Source organism: Portunus trituberculatus, chromosome 24 (assembly GCF_017591435.1).
Source record: "Portunus trituberculatus isolate SZX2019 chromosome 24, ASM1759143v1, whole genome shotgun sequence".
NCBI classification, from domain to species: domain Eukaryota; kingdom Metazoa; phylum Arthropoda; class Malacostraca; order Decapoda; family Portunidae; genus Portunus; species Portunus trituberculatus.
Window position 1 is genome coordinate 8,115,958 of NC_059278.1, and position 17,520 is coordinate 8,133,477.

Below are 17,520 nucleotides of genomic sequence, written 5' to 3' on the forward strand. Positions count from 1 at the left end.
TAGGTTAGATTAGGGTTTGATTAGTAACTGGGACGGATCCATGGAAGGCAAAGTCTCCATGTTGGATTTAGTTTCTCTTTGGTTTTCACTAAATGTAGCAGATACAGTCACAAATGTAACAAATTGTTGACAAATACTTTGCAAAAAATTACATTTTTTTCTTTTTGGCTGAATAATGTATTTTTCCCTTTTGATTTTTTTGAATTGCCAAAAATGGTCTATTTTAGCTTTCCCCACTCCAAAACCCTGTTTTCCCTCAGGATCCCCAAGCTTGGGGAGGAGATTGATGATGATAGGGAGGAAGGACTTGTAAATATTTACCATTTATTATTTTTCCAAGTTTCAGTGTCCAAATTTCCCTGATGACTCAAGGCTATGTTAATGACTCGTGATTTAATTTCACATTTGGAAACCAGCACCCTGAGTGGATGCTTAACTTTGAATTATGGCCAGTATTTAGATCTATGCATCTGAATACCTACATGCACTCGGTACCATTGTTCTAGATTATGAATTACAAAAGTAGATTACAGGTGAGTACAATTTACTGACTTAACTGCAAGATCTGGAAGATTCTTAGATAAGACACAAGGTAGGAGGTAGATATGACATGAAATTTAAAATAATGTCCTTGGAGGCTTTTGTTTTAGCATTGTGTTTTGTCTTACAGGAACATCATGGGGAAGAACTGGCTGGCTGGTGTGAACCCAGCTGGGTGATCTGCATTCCCCAACAGGCTGCCCTCCACAGTGTGACATTCACTCTACCTCTTGTGGGTAAGAATTTGAGTGTGTGTTGTGAGAAGTCTACGAATATAATTCTGTAAATATCAAATTATATATCATACCAGTGGTTCAGCAAATGTGTAACTACTTATACAGTATGCCCCCGCACTTGGCGAATCTCAGCTTGGCGAAATTCACTTTTGGCGGTAGGGTGGCCACGGACCACCGAGTGTACGCTTGGCGATTTTAATTCAAACTTGGCGATCATCTGGCGGCCTCATGGCGAACCACACGGCTCCTCGGTGACGTCAGACCTCTTTCTAAACCTATCAATGCAGTGTGAGAGTCCCCTTCAGCCATTTTGTTTGTGCTACCCTCTGTTCTGCTAGTTTGGGAACAAATTCTGGCGATTTACCGCCAACATGGCCTCTACCAGCGCAACAGGTGTTACTGGTGGTGGTAAGAACAATGCTGGTGGTGGCAAGGACAAAAGTGGTCGAGGGAAACGGGTGGAAAAATGAGTTACAGCCTTTATATCTTGTCTTATTAGCTTTATTGTTTATTGGTCTGTTTTCTACATGTGTTCTAATATGTGAAGGCAAAAGATTTAATTTCAGCTTGAAAGATGGTATTTTAGGGGTCAAAAGAGGGACTTTGGCAATGACCAAAGACTGATTGAGGCATTTTTTAGGCACTTTATATTGTACAAAGAACTTGTGCTTGGCAAAATTCACATTTGGCGGTAGTTTTGCCAGACTAATTAACTCGCCAAGTACAAGGGCTTACTGTATATATAAAAAGATTTTAAATATGAACCATTGGAGGTCTTCAATTAAAACCTTTGCCTATATATATTAAATGATTTATGGAATGTAAATTTGGCAAATAACAACACTTGGGTTAATGTTCCTTTTGGCTTTCCACAGAAGCGCATGCTTTAAGACAATGTGAAACTCCTGGGTATGTATGGGTATTTGTATGTTCTTGTCACTCTTCATATTTTATTGTAATTCTGGCATGATCTATAATGAAATACAATTTGTTTTCTGTAGTAACAAGCTACTTCAGGTTTGGGTAACATGACAATATATACTTTTATTACTTGTACACATGGCAGTCAGTATGTGAGTGCACTTTGTGGAGAAAGTGTGGTGTACCAGATAGCAGGAGAAGAATCTAGAGCCATCTTAGCTAACCAGGAGAAGGGATTGGAAGTATTGGTCTCCAAGGCTACTGTGCTCAATGAGTACTTGGTGACAGTCAAGGTGAGATATTTCTTATTTCATTTTATTTCACTTTTTTATTTATTCAGAAACTGCATTTGCAAAAAAAAAGTAATTGTACACATTCTTATTTCTTTTACGCTTAAATTTTCTTCATCCTTATTATTCTTTGAAATGAGATAATTTGTAATGCATTACTGTGTGATGGTAAAAATCTTTTAATGCATTTCTATTTTATCAGGATAAAGTTATCCATCTTCTTCTGATTGATTCTCTGCTCAGTACCGGTCTTGATCAAGATGAGAAGGCCATCCAGCACCTTCCTGCCTCTTCAATCACTTCATTTGCTCAGTAAGAAACTTTTTGCATGTGATGTGGAATATCAATTGTATGTGGCAAATAATCTACTGGGTGTTAAAATTGTCAAAATTGAAAATACATTATGTGATGGTTTGGCAAATGTGATGGTTAAGCTAGAGTTTATAGTGGAATAGATGATACCACTAAACAGGTGGGTGAAGTAGTGTTGAGTGTATGAATGTAGTATGTATATGTTGACTGAGATCTATGGATAGACAAGCAGATTTCAGTCAACATATACAATCAGATTATCTCATCTGATAAGGTCTAGAACTGACAAAGAGAGAGAATAGACAATCAGATTTCAGTCAACATATACAATCAGATTATCTCGTCTGATAAGTTCTGGAACTGACAGAGAGAGAGAGAGAGAGAGAGAGAGAGAGAGAGAGAGAGAGAGAGAGAGAGAGAGAGAGAGAGAGAGAGACCCATAAGCCCTCAGCAGGTTATATGCCAAGAGAATGTTTGTGAACTAGCAATTTATATCTCTAATATTTTCTGTACATGTATTAACTTTTCTTTGCTGTTAATTTCACTACTCCCAAATATTTTTCTATTATTTTATTTAAATAATTAAATACTTTCCTATCTTGTAACCCAACTTGGGGTTTTCTCTTGCTGGTAGATTGGATAGTCTCCATCATGGAGACAGCAGTCAGGTGTATGCAATTTCATGGAGAGAGAGAGAGAGAGAGAGAGAGAGAGAGAGAGAGAGAGAGAGAGAGAGAGAGAGAGTTTACCTATAAATTTGCTATGGGAGATGAGCTAAACTCATGGTGTCCCGCTCGCTTTCATCCACTCATCATACTTTTCCTTAGAACTATGAATATTACTTGCTCTCACTATCTCTCCAGGTAGTTCATTCCAAGCACGAACAGCTCTCGCTGGGAAGCTATACTTCCCAATATCAGTCGTGTATCCCGGCAATTTCAGCTTAAAGTCATGACCACGTCTTGTTCTCCTCTCAGTGTCTAGCTCGAGGAAGTCTTCTCGGTCAATCTTGTCCACTCCCTTCATGCATTTGAACATCTGAATCATATCTCCTCGCTTCCTTCTTTCTTCCAAAGTTGGCAGATACAGGGCATGCAATCTCCCTTGGTAATCCATATCTTGCAGGGTCAGTACTAACTTGGTTGCAGCTCTTTGCATCCTTTCTAGCTTCCCTGTGTGCTTCTTTAGGTGCGGTGCCCACACTACCTGGGCATACTCTAGTTTTGGCCTCAGAATCGCTTCTGTGATTTTCTTTACCAGAGACTCACTAAGGTGAACAAAAGTTGTTTTTATACAGGCAATCCCCGCTTAACGAAGATTCACACGACGAAATTTCGCTACAACGAAGGTTTCATTTTACTACCATCTGCTCGTTTAATGAACACCAAACTTGCTTTAATGAAGTTTTATCCAGGTAATTTTTTCCAAGTTTGAAAGCACCGCTGTATCATGCAAGGTGACAGGCTTTTGAATACACCAGCGCCTCTCGTGGACAAAACGCACACCACTCACTCCCCTTAGTTCAAAACAATAACAGTGTCAGCAGCAGCTCATATTCCCTTGCTCAACTTACCACCAAAACCCCCTGCAATGTCGCCTAGCGTTGCTAAGTAGACCAAGAAGTCTCTTACTCTCGAAATGAAGCTGGATATTATTCACAGACACGAGAGAGGTGAGAAAACTAATAGCATTGCTCTCCACCATCTTGACTCCATCTACTGTCTCTACTATTTTCAAGTCAGTAGACTCTATTAAGAAGGCTGGTGAGACCGTATCTTCCTTGCAAGCTAAAATAACCACCTGAACTTGTGACTCTACAATAGATAAAATGGAAAGCCTTGTGGAAATGTGGTACATAAGTTTTGTATGTGATACAATGATGCGCCCTTTGTTTACATTCCACAGGTTGCCGGTTAGTATCTTTCCCGTTTCACTCTCCCTCCCTTCATAAATTTAAGATCATCAACATTATAAAGTTACGTACATACATACATTAGTGTACATTATAATGACTTAGATTAAACTGCTTAAATGTTTAACTTCATAGTTTTTACTTTCATTAAACCTTTCACTGTACTACAATGATGCACTCTCGCTTTGTTTACTCTCAATGGAAGTTCAAGTTAGGGGTTAAACTTGTTATAATCGGTTCGCTTAACGAAGTTTTGCTTAACGAAGGTTTTTTTAGGAACGTAACCCTTTCGTTTAGAGGGTGTTGCCTGTATTAGCTACTATTGCCAACCCTTCTCCCACAATTTTGTTTATATGTCCCTCTGGTGACAGGTTGTCCTGTATTACAACCCCTAGATCTTTTTCTCTCTCTGTACATTTACAGTCAACCCTCGGCTATCGTGACTTCAGGTATCGCGTTTTATTGCTATCACGCACCCATGAAAAGCTGCTAAAATTTCATTATCGCGACCTCAGATGCCTGCTATCACGCACCCAGCCATGACGTCATGGGATATCTGAGCGCTCATTGGCCAAAACCGCCTTCCCGCCAAGATTAATTCGGCTATCGTGTTTTCGGCTATGGCGCGGCTATTTCAGCCCCAATTGAGCGTGATAGCCGAGGGTTAAGTGTAATATCAGTCCCGTCCAAATTGTACCTTGCGAGTGGTCTGTGGATACTTCTTCCCATCTCCAGAACATGACACCTGTCAGCATTAAACTCCATCATCCACTTTACGCTCCATTCATGCAGGAGATCTAAGTCCTGTTGCAGCCTATGACAGTCATCCGTTGTTTTCACTTAGCATCATCCGCAAACAGATTAATATAACTTCCCACTCCATCTGGTAGGTCATTTACATATATTAGGAACATTAGGGATGCCAATACTGATCCTTGTGGAACTCCTCTTGTTACATCAGCCCATAGGGAACACTCACCCCTTACCATTGTCTTCATTTTTCTCCCTGTCAAATAACTTTTCATCCATTCTAATAGCTTCCCTCCTATACCGCCATAACTTTCCAACTTCCAGATCATTCTGAGATACTTTATCAAATGCCTTTCTTAGATTGAGATAAACACAATCAGCCCATCCTCCTATCTGATCCACAATATCAATTACTCTAGAATAAATACTTAACAGGTTGGTGATACATGACCTTCCCCTTCTGAAGCCAAACTGGTTATTTGACAAACTTTACTCTCCTTCCAAAAACTCCATCCATCTATCCCGTACCATTCCCTCCAGCACCTTCACCAATATACGCAATAGTGAGACAGGTCTATAATTTAATGGTGCCTCTTTACTTCCTCCCTTATGAATAGCCATTATTTGTGCCTCCTTCCATGTTTTGGATACATATCCTTCTTCCAGTGAATTTATATATAGTTGATAAATTGGCCAGCTCAATTCTTCAGCACAACTTTTTAACACCCAACCCGACATCTGGTCCAGTCCTAGTGCCTTGTTAACATCCAACGACTGGAGTCTCTTCACTATTTCTTCTCTATCAAAGTCAATTGATTCCAACTTGTGTGCCCAGTATTTACCCTGCCTTTCTTGTTCCTCCAGCTGGTCCGTGTCCTCCACAAATACTTCTTTAAACTTGTTGTTCAGAACCTGTGCTATCTCCCTTTCCTCTTCTATGATCTCTCCATTCACATTCATTCTTTGGATAGCACTTTTAATCTTAGTTTTACCACTAATATACTTATAGAAAAGCTTGGGGTCACTCATATTTATCCACTATGTTCTCCTATTTAGCCTCTTCCTCTCTTCTGACCTTAGTGTATATATTTCTTGCTCTGGTAATTTTCCTTTGTTCTTTCGTTCTTTCTCCGTCTCGTATATCTCCATCTTCTGTCTCTCTCTTCTTTTGCCTTCCTGCATCTTTCATTGAACCATATCTTCCTGTCCCTCTCCTTCTTGGCTTGATTACTGGTACCGTTTTTTTTACTACCTCTTCATATATCCTCAGGATCTCTTCCAACATTTCCTCGGAGTTTGCCCTTGGAACGTTCTCGAACCATTTCCATTCGCCAAACAATTTTCTCATATCCTCTACGTCCGCCCTTTTAAAGTTATATCTTGTTATTGTCGCTGATTGGGAACCACTCTCTCTCCCATACTTAAGCCACACATCACAAGCTACCACAACATGGTTGCTCTTACCCAGTGGGCTCTCCATTGTGATGTTGTCTATTTCCTCATCTTTAAGGTGAAAACCAGGTCCAGTCTTGATGGGTTATCTTCACCTCTCACCCTCGTTGGCTCCCTAATATGTTGATACAACGCATTCTCAGTCATCTGATTAAATACTTTAGCTCCCCAACTGCCTTCCTCACAACCAGATTCCATTCTCTCCCAATCCACTTCCTTACAATTAAAGCCACCACAAGGCAGGATGCTATTTGAGTCTGATTAACTTCTCCAGGGTTTGCAGTGTCTCATTTTGCATATCTTCATGACTTGCTCTGGTCCACGCACCAGTAAATGGTGGTACATAAGCTGTTATCACCGTTATTTTTTCATTTTCCTCAGTTGCAACCTCGACAGCTAGAACCTCTACCAATTCCGACCCCATTTTTACCACATTCACCCTCAGACTGTTGTGGACCAGTAAACATACTCCACCTCCTGATTTACCCATTCTGTCCTTTCTCCATATGTTATATCTCTCTTCACCTTTGTTTCTACCATACAAAACACCATGGGTTACTTTTCCTTAAGCAAATCAATTATTTCAAGTCTTTTAGAACATAAACCATCTACATTGGAGTACATCACTTTCAGATTCACAAAAACTCTCTCTCCCTCTACACAATGTGCTAAAATCTGGGAGTTTCCTCCCCTCCTGTTGCCCCCACCACGTCTTCTGATTCCACTGACTTGTTCACCTTCATCACTTTTCCTCTCCTTATTGCAAAAAAATATTGTTTGGCTGCTGCTTCTGATCTATCCTGGTTTAGATCCCTTGCCCTCTTCCTCATCTCCTGGCCCTTTAGAGAGAGAGAGAGAGAGAGAGAGACCTTTCATTTGATTTGTAAGATGGTGTTTGCTTACAACTATTTTCAAGATTTTTTGTTATGGAAGAGGGGAAGCTGGTTAAGGAAAAAAAAAAAAAAAAAAAAAATCCACTTGATTATCAGTTCCCTAAAAGATTAATAGAGTTGCCCCAAAGTCTGGGACAAATGTCTTGAAACTTCCTTCTTAAAAGAAGTAAAATCATAGGAAGATGGAACTACAGAAGCAGGCAGGGAGTTATAGAGTTTACCAGTGAAAGGTATGAATGATTGAGAGTATTGGTTAACTTTTGCATTAGAAAGTTGAACAGAATAGGGGTGAGAGGAAGAAGAAAGCCTTGTGCAGCAAGGCCGTAGGAGGAGTAGAGGCGTGCAGTTAGCAAGATCAGAAGGGCAGTTAGCATGAAAAAAAAGTGCTAAAAGATTGCAAGAAATGCAACATTCTTGTGGTGTGGCAGAAGACAGAGTCAGTCAAAGGAGGGGAGTTGACAAAATGTAAAGCTTTTGATTCCCCCTTTCTAATAAAACTGAGTGAGTGGGATGCAAAGATTACTCCATACAAGGAGAAATAAAGTCCTTGTATAGAGTTAGCAGTTCGAGGGATGTAAAAAACTGGTCTTAGAATGTGTAACTTAATAGAAACTGTTTTTTGCAAGAGATGAGATGTGAAGTTTCCAGTTTAGATTATGAATAAAGGACAGACCGAGGATATTCAGTGTAGAAGATGGGGAACAGCTGAGTGTCATTGAAGAAGAGGGGATAGTTGTTTGGAAGGTTGTGTTGCATTGATAGATGGAGGAACTGAATTTTTGAGGCATTGAACACTACTAAGTTTTCTCTGCCATAATCAGAAATCTTAGAAAGATCAGAAGTCAGGCATTTTGTGGCATCCCTGCGTGATCTGTTGATTTCCTTAAGGATTGATTATCTCTCGAAGGACATGGGAAGATGTAGGGTGGTATTATCAGCATAGGAGTGGATAGGGCAAGAAGATCATTAATGAATAATAGAAAGAGAGTGGATGACAATACAGAACCCTGAGGAACACCAGTGTTAATAGATTTAGTAGAACAGTGGTCGTCTACCACAGCAGCAATAGAATGGTTGAAAAGAAAATTTGAGGTAAAGTTACAGAGAGAAGGATAGAAACCGTAGGAGGGCAATTTTGAAATCAAGTAGTAGATGAAAGAGAGAAAAAGACCAAAGAAGAATTTCACACCGGATGCGATGGTAGGCGAGACACGCTATACGTGTGATGGGAAGCTGTCTTTACGCTGGAAGCAAAGCTATGGGACACACCACTCGCATCACTTTCGAGATTGGTGAGCAGGTGATTTTTAACAGCCATAGTTTGGATAATGGATGCCCCCTTGGGACTCCTGCCTTTATGCTCTTGCCTCCAGAGTCCTGCCTCCCACCTACCACTGTCCCACACCTCACTCTGACCCCAGTGACCTGACTCAGCTCAAGGAACTAACTGTCAGATTGTCAATGTGTTTGGCTTGTGCTTTGCAGCCAGGCATAGCTTTTTGGTGCAAACATGACCATAGCAAACAAAGCCAGCCCACTTCCAAGGCATAGCGCGTCTCGCTTAGCATCACATCCAGTGTGAAACGGCCTTTATGGATGCAGTGAAAGAAAACATGCAAGATGGGGTGACAAAGGAAGGTACAGAACTATCATACTGGAGAAGGATGATCTGCTGTAATGACACTTAATGGGAGCAGCCAATAGAAAAAAAAGTTTAGTTTAGATGATGGTTGATTCATGCACCAGATCTTAACCAAATTGATTAATGTACTACATACAATGTTGATGTGGAATGTTGAACTAATTTTTCTTAGGTGAATAGGTTAAAGAAAGTGCTAACTGTAAAACCACAAGTACATATATATTATAGAATATTATGAAAATTAGTGTAGAAAATTAAAATATAATGATTTTATGTAACCTCACATTGCTGTTTCATTTTCAGAGCTAGAAAATTAAAATATGATAATTTTATGTAACCTTACATTGCTGTTTCATTTTCAGAGCTGAGAAGTTTTTGCAAAAGTTTTCTTGCCAGGTTAAATTTTATGTAACCTTACATTACTGTTTCATTTTCAGAGCTGAGAAATTTTTGCAAAAGTTTTCCTGCCATCAACCTGTACTATGTGAGGTGGAGCAAAGAATTAGAGATGCCTCTCAGCATCTTCACCCAGCCAATGATATAGACCAGATACAGAACATTCTTCAGGACTTGCTTATTCAGTGTTGGGAGGACCTGCTCAAAAGACACTCCCCATCTCTCCAAACCCACACTACTTTCCAGGATCTACTGTTCAGAGCTCTGGATTAGTATGTAACAATTATTGGACTATATTTCTGTACTTTCTATGTCATTGAATTTGTCATTGTCACCAGTAATTTTCTTAGTTATGTTCTAATTATAGGGTATGTCATATGACTAGTATTGAGAAATATACATTCTTTAGTTTATAGATACATTAGTTTTGAGAGTAATTTCAATGTTTTCTTAGTTATGTTGGTGGCCATCTGCATGAACGTCTCTGGTGGTTGGTGTGCGAGAGATGCCAAGTGGTGGATCAGTTGGTCAAAACGCGACTTTCCCACCTTCGCCTTGCTAATCTCTCAGCACTCCAGCTTGGTGTTCCCCCAAACTTCTACACTCCTTTGCCTGCTGCTGTAAGTGCTTAGCACAAATGAGACAAAGTAGAGAAGGAAGTAAAGTTACCCAGGATTTCTATCTAGTAAATAACATTAATTAATAACAAAGATGCATTGAAAATTGACACCTTGAATCATTGTTTCTTCTTGTGTTGTTTTGCCAAATATTGTTTGTTTGAAAATACATACAGCTATTCAGGATAAAATAATGGAAAATACTGACTTTTTAATTTGATGTTGTGCTAATACATGTATGGACTGAAAGTAACAGAGTAAATAAAAAGTAAAATAAGCACAGATCTATGAAAAGTGTATATGAAATAGATTGTATTATATTATAGCATGTAGATATTTGCAAAAAAAACAGTCACTGGTAGGATACAAGTAATTTGATATTGATATATCCTTTATCCACTGATTTTTATTCCATAGAATATTGTAGAATATTGCTTAATATAGGATTTGGTCTTTGGTTGAAACTGGAATATGGTTAATCATTCTATTTCATTAAACCTAAGGAAAGAAGGTAGTTCATGTCATATTTAAAGTGAATATTTTAAGGGATATTGTTTTCCTTGGTTTTAATACAGCACACAACCTTCACATGATTGTGTACTAGTTTCTTTGAAATGTGGGTAACTTATCACTTATTCTACATTGAAAATGGATAAAAATAGAATGAAGATGGTAGTGAAGGAGTTGGACTCTACTGATATTTCCATGCAGGTTGTGGAGATGGCCTCCATAGCTGCAGTGGAGAGTGGAGTGGGACGACTCCAGTGTGTCAACTCAACCATTGACCTGATTCAAGCTCAGGCCAAGGAAGCCAGAGTGACTTTGCACCAGTATCAGGATCAAGGTGATAAATTAAGTACAGGCAACCCCCGCTTAACGAACAGGTTATGTTCCTAAGAAAACATTTGTTGCATGAATTTTCGTTAAGCGAACCAATTATAACTTGAAGTTCCATTGAGAGTAAACAAAGCAAGAGTGCATCATAGTACAGTAAAAGGTTTAATGAAAGTAAAAATCGTGAAGTTAAACATTTAAGCAGTTTAATTTAAGACTAAGTTATTATAATGTACACTAATGTATGTATATAAGTAACTTTATAATGTTGATGCCTGTACTAGTCAGTGAAATAGGTCTATAATTCAATGGCTCCATTCGACATCCACTCTTGTATATTGGTACTTCATCTGCCCTCTTCCACTTCACTGGCACTTGTCCCGTTGTAATCGATGTTTTCACAATGTCCAAGATTGGTTCCAGCAACTGCTCTTGACATTCTTTTAACATTCTACTGGACACTCCATGCCATTTACAACTTTCTCAATGTCACCCTTTGAGACTATCACATCCTCCATTTGTTTCTCTTCAGGTAGTATGCTTCCATTGAATTCTGTTTCGTTTGTGAATATTGTGTGTGTGTGTGTGTGTGTATTTACCTAATTGTATTTACCTAATTGTAACATACGGGAAAAGAGCTATGCTCGTGTTGTCCCGTCTCCATATCTATTAATGTCCAGCTTTTTCTTAAAATCATGAATATTCCTTGCGTTGACCACTTCCACGTCTAAACTATTCCATGCTTCCACCCTTCTATGAGGGAAGCTATATTTTTCACATCTCTCCTATAAGTGGCCATTTTAGTTTTTCCCATGCCCTCTCGACATTCTTTCATTCCACATACACAGATCTTCCCTATCCATTTTTCCATGCCAATCATCACTCTGTATATTGCTATCAGGTCTCCCCTTTCTCTTCTGTTTTCCAGGGTCGGAAGTTGCATTCTTTTCAGTCTGTCTTCATAAGTCAAATCTCTTAAGTCAGGCACCATTTTTGTTGCAGCCCTCTGTACTTTCTCTAGTTTCCTTATGTGTTTCTTTAAGTTCGAGCCCACTGTATTGTTGCATATTCAAGCCTCGGTCTTATCATTGCAGTAATTATTTTCTTCATCATTTCTTCATCTAAATATCTGAACGCCACTCTTATGTTCCTCAATAAGTTCAATACTTCTCCAATTATTTTGTTTATATGTCTCTCTGGCGATAGGTCATTGGTAATTGTCACCCCAAGGTCTTTTCTTCATGACTGGTTTTATGTCTTCATTTCCTATCTTGTACATACTCCTGATTCTTCTTTCACTCTTGCCAAACTCTATTTTCTTGCATTTTGTCGTGTTGAACTCCATTTGCCATGTACAGCTCCATTTCCATATTCTGTCCAAGTCTTCCTGGAGTAGTTCGCAATCTTTGTCACATCTCACTTTTCTTAACAATTTTGCATCGTCTGCAAATAGGCTCACATAACTGGACACCCCATCCACCATGTCATTTATGTAGACCGCGAACATTACTGGTGCCAACACTGATCCCTGTGGAACTCCACTCTCCACCAAGCCCCATTCTGATGGTCTGTCCTTAATTATTGTTCTCATTTCTCTTCCTACCAAAAGTCTTCCATCCATTTTAGTAAACTGCCATGCACTCCTCCTACCATTTCAAGTTTCCAGATCAGTCTCCGTGTGGTACCTTATCAAAGGCCTTTTTAAATCCAGATATATTCCATCAGCCCAACCATCTCTTTCCTGTATTACATCTATCACCCTCGAATAGTAACATATCAGGTTTGTCGTGCATGAACGCCCTTTTCTAAAACCAAATTGACACTCACAAAGTATGTCATTTTTCTCCAAGAAGTCTGTCCATCTATTCTTCACCACCCTCTCACACATCTTAGCTACCACACTTGTAAGTGACACTGGTCTATAGTTCAATGGGTCTCTCTTGTTACCTGATTTATAGATTGGGACAATGTTAGCTCTTTTCCAGTCTTGGGGCACTACACCTTCCCTTAATGAGGCATCAATTACTTCACAAACTTTTTCTGCCAGTTGCTCCTGCATTCTCTTAAAATCCATCCTGATACCCCATCAGGTCCCACAGCTTTTCTCACTTCTAAACTCCCCATCATATTCTTGATCTCCTCCACAGTTACTTGAAACTCCTTCATAATCCCTTTCTGTTCCATTACCAGTGGTTTGTCAAAAGCAGTCTCCTTTGTGAATACCTTCCGAAAGCATCCATTCATAGCCTCTGCCATTTCCTGGGATCTTCACTGCATACTCCATTTACTTCTAAACTTTCAATACTTTCTCTATTTTTGATGTTGTTGTTCACATGTCTGTAAAAAGCCTTGGTTGGTCTTTACATTTATCAATTATATCCTTTTCTTGTTTCTTTCTTTCTTCTCTTCTAATCAACACATATTCATTTCTTGCTCTTTTGTAACTTTCCCACTGCTTAATCCGTCTTTTCCTTCTCCACCTCTTCCATGCATCCTCTTTTCTTGTTCTAGCCTTTTCACATCTATCGTTAAACCAGTCCTGCTTTCCAACTTCTCTATGTTGTCTTATTGGTACAAATTTTTCTCACCTTCTTTGTATATTTTTATAAATTCCTTCCACTTTTCATTTGCTCCTTAGCACTCTTGAATTTCATCCAATTTGTCTCTTGAAAGAATTTCTTTAGGTTTCCAAAATCTGTCTTGGCATAATTCCATCTTCCCACTTTATATTCTTCATTTCTTCTAGATTTCTCTTCATCTATCACCTTGAACTCCAAAACTGCATGATCACTCTTTGCTAAAGGGCACTCCACCCTCATCTCCTCAATGACCATTGGCTCTGTACTAAAGACCAAGTCCAGTCTTGACGATGCTCCCTCTCCTCCAAACCTAGTATCTTCTTTGACCCACTGAGTTAACACATTTTCCATTGCCAGTGTCAATAGTGTATTTCCCATGTTGTCTCTGATCCTTCCATTGACCAGTCCTCCCAACACACCTCTTTACAATTAAAATCTCCCATCATTATAGTTCGTTCACAGCCACCCAACATTTCTTCCAGACATGTTCCTGTATCACTTATCATTTCTTCATATTCCTGTACTGACCATGCATTTGTCTTAGGTGGTACGTACACCACTATGTAGTGCCTCTTTTTCCTTCATTAGTTTCTGCTCTGATCTTTAGCACTTCTGCCTTTCCCATACCTTCTTTCACTTGATCCACCTTTATATCTTTTTTAACCAGCAACATCACTCCTCCTCCCATCTTACCTACTCTATTTCTTTTCCAAACATTATATTTCCCTTCTCCAACCATCATCAGGTCTTCTCCTTCTCTCAGTTTTGTTTCAGTAAGACCCACAATATCTGGGTTCTTGTCCCTCAAGTAATCGTTGAGTTCTAAAATCCCGATATCACTCCATTTATGTTGGAATACATTACATTCCGCTCATACATAAGTTTCTTTAGTCCTTTCTTGCTGTACTTTTCTGGGTTATGAACCACTTCCTCAGTCTCATATCCAAGATTCTCCAGAAAAACTCTTTCTTCTCCTCTTCTGTCCTCTCTTCATTTTTTTCAAAGCCTCCTTTCTCAACTCATTTAACATTTCTCTTTCCTTTTCACCGAGATCTCTTCTCAACCAAATCTTCCTTGTTGTTTCCTGCTGGGCTAGCCTCCATGACTTCTCCACCAATTCATCTACATCCTTTTGTGACTTAAGTTTGATTCTTATTGGCCTCATACCTTCTCTTGTGAACTTTCCAATTCTATGGAAGTCCTCTATTTCTTGTACTAGGTCTTTTCCTCCTCCTGCACCACATTAATGATATTATTTATCACCTTTTTATGTTTTCTCTCTCTCCATTTTACTCGGTGTCTTATCCTCCTCCACACCAAATATCACCACACATCTCTTTTTGTCTACAGTTTCCCTCACCAATGTCTCATTTGATTTAATAACCTTCACCACTTTCTCAGCAATCTTCTCTTCTATGATCTGTTGATCTATAATTTCAGCAAGGCCCAAAGTTTTCTCCCAGACTCTTTGATTTCCTTTTCCAGACTTGCAACTTTGTAATTTACCTCCTTTCTTTCCACTTCCTGACTTTTTTCCATTCAGCCTGCTTCTCCATCACTTTTCCTAGAGATTCTCCACATTTTTCGCAATTCACTTTAATTAGCTTAACTTCCTCTTTCAGTGCTTCATTTTCCTTCTTCATATCGGCACACTCTTTCATTACATTGTCATAACTCGTTTCCAGGCCCTCATACTTTTCAAACAGTTTTCAATTTTACCTTCCAACTCCAGAATTTTCTTCACATAAGTGCTCTTCTCCATTATTCCTTGAAATCCTGTGAAGTCTGATTCATCTTTCGAGTTCACGGCCGCCATGTTGCGCAGATGTAAACAAACCAGCTGATGGCTCAAACGCAGGCTACAGTTTATATTTACCTTCCCTGGACATTATTTTGCTAATCAACAGTTAACATGACTATATGGAGACGGGACAAACATTACCAGCTCCTTTCCCACCTTGGTTACTCTTAGGCAATGGTAACTGTAGAATTAGAGATGATTGCTCTGGAGCTCAGCGACCACATCCGCCATCGACGATGTCCCGTGTGTGTGTGTGTGTGTGTAATTCACCTCACCTCGGTCGCCTGCTGGTCACTCAGCCAGTCTTCCCCATTATGGAGCAAGCTCAGAGCTCGTAGACCAATCTTTGGGTAGGACTGAGACCACAACACATTCCACACACCGGGAAAGCGAGGCCACAACCCCTCGAGTTACATCCTGAACCTATTTACTGCTAGGTGAACATGGGCCACACATTAAGAGGCTTGCCCATTTGCCTCGCCGCCCCGGGACTCGAACCCAGCCCTCTTGATTGTGAGTCGAGCGTGCTAACTGCTACACTATGCGGTGTGTGTGTATTTACCTAGTTGTATTTACCTAGTTGTAGTTTTACAGGGCCTGGGCTTTATGATCGTGTGGCCCCGTCTCCATATCTACACTTATCCAATCTTACTTTAAAAGTATGCACACTTGTTGCAGACACTACTTCTTCATTCAAACTGTTCCATGTCTCAATACATCTTTGCGGGAAACTATACTTTTTAATATCTCTTACACATCTTCCCTTCCTCAGCTTCTTGTGGGAAACTATACTTTTTAATATCTCTTACACATCTTCCCTTCCTCAGCTTCTTACTATGCGTGTGTGTGTGTATTTACCTAGTTGTATTTACCTAGTTGTAGTTTTACAGGGCCTGGGCTTTATGCTCGTGTGGCCCAGTCTCCATATCTACACTTATCCAATCTTACTTTAAAAGTATGCACACTCGTTGCAGACACTACTTCTTCATTTAAACTGTTCCACGTCTCAATACATCTTTGCGGGAAACTATATTTTTTTAACATCTCTCAGACATCTTCCCTTTCTCAGCTTTTTACTATGCGATCTTGTGCTTTGAATGTCATATTCTTCTATCAGGATCAGTTTCTCATTATCCACTTGGTCCATTCCGTTGATCAATTTATAAACTTGTATCAGATCTCCTCTCTCCCTTCTTTGTTCCAGGGTTGGTAGATTCACAGCCTTTAGTCTCTCCTCATATGTCATCCCTTCAAATTCTGGAACCATTCTTGTAGCCATTTTTTGTAGTCTCTCCAACTTCCTTATGTGTTTCTTTTTATGAAGGGTCCACACTACTCCTGCATATTCCAATCTGGGTCTTATTATAGTACTTATCAATTTCTTCATAATTTCTGTGTCCATGTAGTGAAATACTACTCCAATATTCCTTAGCAAATTATATGTCTCTCTAAAAATTCTATCAATATGGCTTACCGGTTGATTGTTTTCTTCCATCGTCACTCCTAAGTCCTTTTCCTTTTTTACTTTCTTCATTTCTACTCCATCTCCCATCTTATAGATTCCCACGGGTCATCTTTTACTCTTTCCCATTTCCATGACATGGCTTTTGTCCACATTGAATTCCATTTCCCACTTTTTACTCCATTCCCAGATCTTATTTAGGTCTTCTTTTAGTATTTCACAATCCTCTTTTTGCTTTATAACTCTGCACAGTTTTGTATCATCTGCAAACAGATTTATGTAGCTGTTCACTCCTTCTGGCATGTCATTAATATAGATGAGGAAAAGTATTGGTGCCAATACTGATCCCTGTGGCACTCCGTGTGTGTGTATTTACCTAGTTGTAGTTTTACAGGGCCTAGGCTTTATGCTCGTGTGGCCCCGTCTCCATATCTACACTTATCCAATCTTACTTTAAAAGTGTGCACACTCATTGCAGACACTACTTCTTCATTGAAACTGTTCCACGTCTCAATACATCTTTGCGGGAAACTATATTTTTTAACATCTCTCAGATATCTTCTTTTCTCAGCTTTTTACTATGTGATCTTGTGCTTCGGATGTCATATTCTTCTCTCAGGATCAGTTTCTCATTATCCACTTGGTTGATCAATTTATAAACTTGTATCAGATCTCCTCTCTCCCTTCTTTGTTCCAGGGTTGGTAGATCCATAGCCTTTAGTCTCTCCTCATATATCATTCCTTCAAATTCTGGAACCATTCTTGTAGCCATTTTTTGTAGTCTCTCCAGCTTCCTTATGTGTTTCTTTTTATGAGGGGTCCACACTACTCCTGCATATTCCAATCTGGGTCTTATTATAGTGCTTATCAATTTCTTCATAAT

General features: G+C 39.4%; 1 protein-coding gene across 1 annotated transcript in view; it reads left to right on the plus strand.

The window, feature by feature from the left end:
* LOC123508484 overlaps window positions 1-17,520 on the plus strand; it is a 97,898-nt gene that overhangs the window by 16,978 nt on the left and 63,400 nt on the right. Inside the window, exons 4-10 of the mRNA XM_045262245.1 lie at window positions 671-776; window positions 1,652-1,685; window positions 1,843-1,990; window positions 2,190-2,299; window positions 9,386-9,616; window positions 9,799-9,964; window positions 10,673-10,805. Coding sequence (XP_045118180.1) covers window positions 671-776; window positions 1,652-1,685; window positions 1,843-1,990; window positions 2,190-2,299; window positions 9,386-9,616; window positions 9,799-9,964; window positions 10,673-10,805 — 928 coding nt within the window. The remainder of the gene's footprint in view (window positions 1-670; window positions 777-1,651; window positions 1,686-1,842; window positions 1,991-2,189; window positions 2,300-9,385; window positions 9,617-9,798; window positions 9,965-10,672; window positions 10,806-17,520) is intronic.